The 9,274-nt window shown below is 37.8% G+C and overlaps 1 protein-coding gene across 1 annotated transcript in view; it reads left to right on the top strand.

Annotated features, from left to right (window-relative positions):
• GRAP2 (GRB2 related adaptor protein 2) overlaps positions 1-6,758 on the top strand; it is a 90,263-nt gene extending 83,505 nt beyond the window's left edge. The window contains exons 7-8 of the mRNA XM_042466552.1: positions 3,171-3,287; positions 4,502-6,758. Of these exons, the coding sequence (XP_042322486.1) occupies positions 3,171-3,287; positions 4,502-4,681 (297 nt within the window). The 3' untranslated portion in view covers positions 4,682-6,758. The remainder of the gene's footprint in view (positions 1-3,170; positions 3,288-4,501) is intronic.
• The last annotated feature ends 2,516 nt before the right edge of the window (positions 6,759-9,274 follow it).

Below are 9,274 nucleotides of genomic sequence, written 5' to 3' on the forward strand. Positions count from 1 at the left end.
GCTAACCATTATATAAAATGGTAAATCAAGGTTTGCTACTTGGAATGTATACTTTTTTGGAATATTTTCAAGCTGTGGATGCATGAATCCGTAGATAAAAAATCTGTGGATAAGGAGGGCTCTGTGAAGGTTTTCCTGTGTATTTGTATCCATTGTCATGTTGTGGACACTGAGATGATGTTTGTCAGCCACTGTTCTAGCTGGTATTAAAGACACTGAAATATCCCTTGAGTGGCAGGTGGTAGAAGAAAGCCTCTAGATCACCACAGAACTATATAATGTCTGTGGGTTGGAAGGGGCATGTCCTACAGCATATGTACATAACAGCACCATCTGGGAAGAAAGGGAAAGAAGCTGAATCCCATAAAATAAAACCAGCTATTTATGAGTCTTATGTGTAACATTCAGAAGGAAAATAAATAAAAGAGATGGGGGGGGATGAGAGTGAGGGAGAGAGAATCATTTAAAACAAATGTGACTCACTTTTAACATGTATAGCAAGAAAGAAGTGACATACCTATCTGTAGTGAGTTATATTGACCTTTTGTGCTGGCAAAAATGCTGGAAAGAGACCCTTGGGGCAGTTTGAAATGTTACATTTTGTAAAAAGAAATTGGAAAATATTTTCAGAACTACAAACAAGGACGCTGGAGACAGCAGTTATTATACAGCCTGGCTTTCTTCAGAGGACAGATGTGGTACACAACCCTTTCTGACAAACACTGTACTCTGATATATTGACAAAAGCCAATACGTTTCATTTCATAATGGGTTTTGCCATTCCCTTGAATGCGTCCCTCACTACAAATCCTGTAGTATCAGCATCAAAGAACTGGCATTCAAAAAATGATAAAAGATAAGATGAATTTAATACACCAGAGCAGGGGGATGGGGATAAGATCTCTAGAAATGCATGGCTTTTTCACCAGAGGGTGAGGGCAACATGTAGTCCCCCAGATGTTCTTGAGCTGGAAATGTTAATATCCTTACCCATCATAGCCAATTGGAAGTATGATGGGAATTACTGTATATAGGGAGAGCTGCATGTTCCTTATTCTTGCTCCACACTGTAACTGAACCAAGGCGGACACATACAGACAAAACCATTAGTAGTACAAAAAAAATGAGATGGCAAAATCCTCAGTATTGCAGCTCCTGAATGCCACTGAGTTTTATAGACCGGAGAGTTTTAGGGGGGAAATTGTCATAGTGACATAGGACTTATTTTTAAAAAGAAGTCCCTCATCTACACAATGATTAAACCTCAGGAGTTCTAATAGTGAAAGGTTCCTCATCTCTTGCATAAGCTTTAAAATTAAAGCTTTTATTGTGAAACTTAAACGGAAGATTGGGAGCACAAATACAGCTCCCTTTCTTTTGCTTCTTCCCTTTGTAACCCTCCTAGAGTTCCTATTGATCCAATTCAAATCTGATATTGATTAAGCTCCCAGCTCTACTTGAAGAGGTGGTATTAAGGCTTCATCATATTAATGATGCAATATTCCCCTCAAGCATAGTCTACTTTTGTAAGCCACAAACCCAAAATATTAGCAGTGTGCACATATAGAGAGAGCTATTATTTCTGTAGACTTCAGAACACAGTGTGCCAAATGTCACACCATCAAGTTTATACTAGAAGGCAAGGGGAGATGTCAGAATCATGTGAGACTCAGCATTTCTTTGGACCATCTTGGCCAATCATCTATCATTTCAGCCTCAAGAGAAAGATATGCATAGCATAGAGCAGAGATAGGAATCATGAGGCCTGCCAAATACTATTGTATTGAAGATACCAGTAACACAAGCCAGCAATAATGAGAGTGAGGGATGCTGAGAGTTGCAGTCCAGCCACACCTGGGTCTGGATTTCAGCCCTTGGCCTACAGAGCACCTAGAGCTGCTTAACTCTGCTCTCAGGGAAGATGAATTATGTAATGCAGGGATGGAGAAACTTTGATTCTCCAGATTTAGTTGGGATTTCATCTTCCATGAGCTCAAGTAGGCATATTCAATATCAAGACACTATGGGAGAAGTAGTCCAAAATAATCTGAGGGCCAAAGATTCCTCAACTTAGATCTAATGGTTTCCTTGCATTATAAATTTACTGTTTCCTAGGGCTGAATAGGGAATGGTAACTGACCCATAAGACAACATACCTGGAAGCTACATATTTCAATTATGTTGCTTTGAAGACTTAGTGTTACCAAGGGCAGTAGGCATAGGCACAGTGGTTTGAGTGTTGGACTGTGACTCTGGAAACCAGGGTTCAATTGCCAGCTTGGCCATGAAACCTACTGGGTGACCTTGAGTAAGACCCGGTACAGATCATAAGAAAGGGATGGGCAGAGGCTGTCCCTTTCTCCTCCAGATCATTGCCGCAGCAACCGAATGGCCACAACAACCATCTACCCGAAAAAGGAGCTCTGAAATGGAGCTCCTTCCCACGACGCAGCCAAGGTGCGATTTGCACCCTGGGGCATCGCAGTGATGTCTCATGTGACTTGTGCGCTGCATCATTAGAACACGTCACACAAGACATATCATTGGCTCGCGTGCTGTCTAAATGTGTGCACACCAAAATGGTGGTGCATGTACGTACTAGGGTTCGGGAGCATGGGGTTGCTGCGCATTCCCAAACCCTAGAATCAGTGCAGCAATGCTGCTTTTGGCCCATTTGTACAACAACAACAACAGTGTAGAATAATGCATTAACACCCCGACATACAACTTACCTCTGAAAATAGCAAATTTTCATTGCAGGGAACAGTGCTGTAGACAAGGATTTCACTTAAGAGATTAAAAAACGTTTAGCCTCAAGAAAAAACTACATAGGAATTTCCCATTTTCAAAACAGTTTAAAAGCTCTTTAATAGAAGGTACACAAAAAGCACTGCCATTACACATAACCTAGATTGTATGAGTTCACTGCAGACAGGAACTATTATTAAGTGTTTCCATGTAATTTATCTTATTTTTATCGATTTGATTTGTATTCTATCCTTCCTCGTGGGAATCTAAGTACATTAGCTATATATATATCAAATGCACTGAAAACACAGCTGTAAAAATACATTAAACCAACAATCCAAAAAGAACAATAAAGAAAATAAAGAAAAAGTATGAATGCCTTGGAGTTCATTCATGGTTATTTTATTCTCTTCACTTCCTAGGAAAGGCGTGGCTGGAGTTTGGATATTCAAGATGGGCCTAAAATCCAACAAGACCTTGGAGAAGCAAGTACATCATCTATGTTCAGGAGACACACTGATCCAGCACAACAACCACAGGTACTGCAGGGGGCTGGTTTTGTTTTGGGCAGGGAACAGTCAGAATCAGTGGGACATACGTTCTCAAAGACTCAGATCAAAATATATTCCTCTGTATATTTCACTTGAGAACAAAAGGGATGTTATGCAAAATGTCTGTGCCAGTCAGTAACAAGCTTTTAAGATCTGTGGTGGAGAAGGCATAGCTATCTAGTTTTAAAGATATTATTGTGACTTAGATCCATTTAAATAGTTGATACAGTGCCCAGAAGGACTGCTAAGAAACCATCTTTCTTGCCTTGAGGGGACTGAAGCAGTAGACATGATGACAAGTCTAGCTCTCCATGATTGCACTTCCTTCCCCCATTTGCCACCAGTAAGGAAGCTGAGAATTATCTTACATGCCTTAAGGCAAGTAAGGGGATGGGAGAAGGATGCAAATTCAGAAAGCAAACAAAAAACATTAAAAATGTTATGGAAAACAGTCAGTAAATAACATACCAACAAGAAAAACTGAACGCAAACATAAATGCAATCATTTCCAGGATATACTGCTATATACATCTTGGCAATTTAATTTAAACTGTTGCATCACATTCCCCTGCCCCTTCTCTCTGAATTACATCTTAAGTGTCTCGTGTCTCTTACATCAATACTACTCAAAGTGGTAGTCTGTAGACTGGGGCACTCCCTGAGCAAGTCCACAGTGAGGTTCCTGACAAAAAACAGTTAGCCATGGGCACAAATATGGTACTAGTCCCTATACATTTGGGGGGGGGGGACTGCTTGCCCGCCACATCAGATAGCTTGAAAATCACTATTCTAGACTACAAACCTGAAGGTGGGGCTTTCAGTATTGATTTCTGTAAACCTCTCTGGGAGGCTTTTTTGATTAAAGAAGGAAGCACAAATAATTTTAAAAATAATATGGACCCACAGTTGACAGAAATTAGGAAACAAACTGGGATACATTAGAGAAGGGGATAATACAAAAAATGTCAGAGAAACAATGTGATATCTGAAGCAAATATTATTAAAGCATAAATTATGTTTGCTGGGTATATTTTATGCAGCTTTGGGGAGGATATGCACAGTATGCAACTAATTAAAAAAAACACTTTTGTTGTGTAGCTAAGATTGCTTTGAAGGACCATAAGGGGCATAGTAATAGTATATTATGATGTGAGACTTGCAGCTGCAGTTTGATACTTTCTTTTGTCTTCCCCTGTTACTAGCGAACACGATGGGTCCGTGCCTTGTATGACTTCGAGGCAGCTGAGTGTGATGAGTTAGGATTCTGCACTGGAGATGTCATAGAAGTCCTGGACAGCTCTCATGCCTTTTGGTGGAAAGGGTCTGTACATGGACAATTTGGTCTCTTTCCAGCCAACTACGTAAGTCCTGTGACCTGGTGAATTCTCTAATGATACTAGATTTTATCATCGGCAGAAGAAATCTTCCTATCGCCGCATAACTGACATGGTTTTTCACAATCGTAACATTAGCTGTTCGGTAGGGTTTTTTTTTTTCAATTGTACCATCATTTCACCCAAAAGAAAATTAGAGGAAATAAATTCTGTCTGTTTCACAACATAAATGAGCTGCACACATTCCCAATTGGCTTGGACCAATGGTGGCACAAAACCTCTTCTTGGGGCAGCTGCTCTTAAGACTTTTTTAATTTTAAAAAAGAGGCTAAACATACGTTTAATTTTTAAAATGTACATATAGCACTTTACGTTTTATTTCATGGATTTAAAAAAACTATTTAGATCTCCTGAACCACAAGCTCAGGCAAATGACAGAATCAGTGTTCGGATTACTGTTTCGCACACCAGTCATTTGCATTGCAAAACTCAGGAGGAAGTTGGCCTCACAATGCCAGAGAAAAATGCAATATGAGTTTGGTTTTGTATGCTGTGATTTCCTAATCATGGTGAAACTGTAGATTTTCCTGACTGGAAAAAAAAAATCCAGTACTATTCTTTGTTCTTCATCTGTTATGGTAAAGATGCATATGTGTGCTTACTTCACTGAACAGCCAAGGACATTAGCGTTTTGTGTCTTGAACTGGGTTTATAGTTTGCTGTTTCTATTTTGTTTTTAATTGGGATTGAGCAAAGATCACAGACCTTCAATAGGCAGTAGCAGGAGCCTCATATCTGCAGAGGGAGTTGGATAATGGTCATCAGGTTTCAGGTCTAAATCTAACACTGTCTCCTAGTATGCTGAGCCTCTCTCACCAAGAAATGATCTGGTAAAATTGGACCACTGATACTCATGTGCAGTTGCACCTCCACAGGAGTTATGAACCGGAGGTATAAAAACACTGGGAAATATTAAGACAGCTCTTGTTGTTGACCCCACCACCATATACCCAGGAATAATAAAGCCTACCTATAATTTGCTCTATGCCCATTTACTTGAGACTAAGCTCTACTGATACTGTACATGAAAGCACTTCTAAGTGCACAATGTGGCTCAATTGGTAATATATAGGAAAATTAATTTATCCTCCTACCACGGTACCTGCGAGTAAGCAAAAAAATTTTTTAAAAAACTTGACTACCAATGTTGACCCCACTACACCTTAAAAACAGTTCTGAGGTCCCAGCCTCTGAGTAGAAAACCACCAGGCTCCCTGTAAACACAGGTTTGTCTACACTGTAACTATATACGGTAGGCCTGCTATATCCACGAATTCAAACATCAGTAGCTTGAACATATATATATATATATATATATACTGTATTACAAAAAGCAAACCTTGATTTTGCCATTTTAATAAGAGTCATCATTTTACTATCCTTTGGATTTAATGGTACTTAAGCATCCACAGATTTTGTGATCCGCAGGGGGTCCTGGAACCAAACCCCAGTGAATACCAAGGGCCTGCTGCACCAATTTTGTTTTATACAATTTAATGGTAATCTCCTTCCTCCAAAGAGTACTGGCAAGTGCAGAGTAGTAAGAGTGCTGAGAATTCTATTATGTTCAAAGCTGTAGAGAGGGAATTGCTTATCACAGCAGTTAGTGTGATGCCCATATTTTCCTTCAAGCTAGAACAAGCTAATGTAATGTAAGAAAGATGGGTGCTTTCTGAAGCTGGATTTAAACATTTTGGCAAGTGTTTTAGTGTTATGCATGTATTATTTGTGGTAGTTATACATATGTTCTCTTAGGCTGCTAATGTATGCCATAATGGAAAATTGTTAAAGAATGTGGGCGATCCTGCACAAAGACTGTACTTGAAAGCTTTTTAACTGTGCAGTCTCTCAAAATACACTTGCAAGACTCACTGTCTTTAGATCTGTCTGTTACATGATGACAAATACATCTCAGTATTAGTTACTCTTTGGTTTTTATTATGATAACAAGCTATGCACTTGCTGACAATAAGGATTTTTGTACTTTATTAATTTTACTTGTTAGATTTGATCCAGAAGGAGTTATTCTAGAATCCTGAGAATGTATAAAGTTATGCTCATTGAGGGAAAAAAAAGTCTTGTCTGTCTTATTTTTAATCAAGATAGATATTCAGCACAATAGAAAGAAAGGACTAAATATAAAACAAGAGAGAAAATGGGATGGTCATAAATAAAGTAGAAAAATCAAAATGGCTAATAGAAAAAAAATCTTAATTGTGTGTTGTAACTGAAAGTCACTATCTATGAATAAATCATGTGGTTCAACAATTCAGTGAGGAATTAAACTTTCTTAAAATATCATTGGAAATATCAAATAACAAAATCATGCCACAGGTCTCAGCCAAATGTCATTATCAATCCTAATGAATAGAATTTAAATAGCTGGTTTTGACTATACACCAATTAAATTTTCACGCATGCTGCTATCATCAAATTTCCAACTCTGCATGTTTTTCAGAAAATGTGAAAAAGGAATATATGTGAAGGAAGAACTGACATATATGGCTAGGAAGGCTTCCAGACAGAAGGCTCCTATTGCAACCATTCCAAAAGCACTGGGCAGCTGCGATGCTTTTCTCTTCTTATTGGATATTTATAGTAAGGGAAAAAATACAGAAGGAGCAATAGGAAACATGGGATATTTACAAATGCAGGACAATGATAGGCGGGTCCCACTCTAAAATTCTGTGAGTCAGATAGGGTTGAGAAAGGATTGCACAACTAAAGCCTTGCCTATTAGCAGCTTAAGTCTCAGGAAGGAATCAAATGTGAGACTGATTAGAGAACTGCCAGCAAAAATTGCAATTTTGCATTCCACTCCAACTTAGTCTGTAGCAAGAGCAATATGGGACAACAATCCTATTCGGGCAGTCTAGTTTCAGATCATGTGAAGAGAGTCAGATGTATGTACTCGAATCCCTTCACTTCACACTCCTACATTAATCATACTGAAATAAAAATGGTTACAGAACTCTACATGAGTAAACTTTCCTTATCAGGGTTCAAGTTACATGCACCTTTGTAAACACATTCAACCTAATGCAGTTATGGGAAGGCTGAAGAGTACCATGTTGTTCATTTCCCTCTCCATGCCTAATTACACCTGGAGGAGAGGACAAGAGAACACACATTATCATAGCTTGTGATCCTTTTGCTGAACATTATAAGAGGGGGAGCCTTGTTGTTGCTGTTGTCATTGGAAATTTTGTGGATTTTTTTTTAAAACACAAGACTCCTAGTATGTGTCCAGAATGTACAGGGAGCAAAATGGCACCTACTGCTCAAACCTCCTGAAGGACAGTTTTTAACACTTTAAGGTATATGAATGGAATCTGATAGCATATTTAATTCAGCGGTTTATTTAATGACACAATGCCAAAAGGACCCTGGCTTTGATAGCAGAGGATTCCTACGCTAGACAAGCAATTAAACCAATTTTAATTTTACATTGGTTACAATTTTACATGGAATTATAAAGTGGTAGCAACTGAGCAACAAAAGGCTATGGCATACAAACTCACCAATTTGAAGGAAACACTATTTCCAAACTATGCATGTGACATTGGCTTGTTGTATCTTATTCCAATACCCCAGCTGTTATCATACCGACAGAATCTCTCAAGATGTTTTGTACATGTTTAACTTAAACTGAAATCACAAGAACTTACAAAAATTTTCTACATTTAAGCAAATGGTTTCCTTCAATGTGACTTTTCCTCATTTAAGCCTTAACAGTCACTTTCTGACTGTCACCCTTCATTGCCTCTTAGATCCTTTCCTTTTAGAGAAAGGAGCACTACATTTTAATTAAAAGACAATAATATGTCATTTTGTCAAGCATAACTCCAGCAGCCATTAATTCTTCATTAGACTGAAAGCTATATATGTATATGTACAGCTATATACAAACATGGCTTTTTTATATAATTGGAAACCAACAGAAAGGATTCATATGTATCAGAGATATAAGATACATATCATCTGCAGATTTTTTTTAATGCTATATTTTTTCAGTGGAAGATTTTCCACACCATACAAACATATTCATCTATACTAGGCTATTTACTGCAGTCAGTCATATTAAATAGGCTAAATAGTGGGTATGAAAATCTAGTTATTCTTCTAATGAGACAAGCATTGAAAAATTAGGAAACAAATGTACTGCTAAGTTTGCATCTATTTTGCAAAATCCATTGTTTCTCACCCAATCACAAATACAAACAGTCAAGACAAAATGTGATCAGTGGTCTATGCCCACATCCTTAGTGAAACAGAATGCTCAAATAGTTGTACTGAATCAGAAAACATACCTTTTAAGTAATGCAGGGAGCAAAAGAAGTTTAAACTGTTGATATAAGACGTATCAAAAGCATATCTTTAGATATGTGTCCTTTTCAAAAGTGTTCTTTTTGTTTTGTTAAATATAAAGGAAACATATGTTATTTCCTTTACATTATTACAAATATTCCAATACACTAACTTCTGCATTTGAATGTGTTTGAATATAATATTTAAACCAAATGTGCTAAATCAGATGACTTTATTTAGAGCACTGGAAAATTCCAATTAATGGTTTGAGTG

This window comes from Sceloporus undulatus, chromosome 5 (assembly GCF_019175285.1).
Source record: "Sceloporus undulatus isolate JIND9_A2432 ecotype Alabama chromosome 5, SceUnd_v1.1, whole genome shotgun sequence".
Lineage (NCBI taxonomy): Eukaryota > Metazoa > Chordata > Lepidosauria > Squamata > Phrynosomatidae > Sceloporus > Sceloporus undulatus.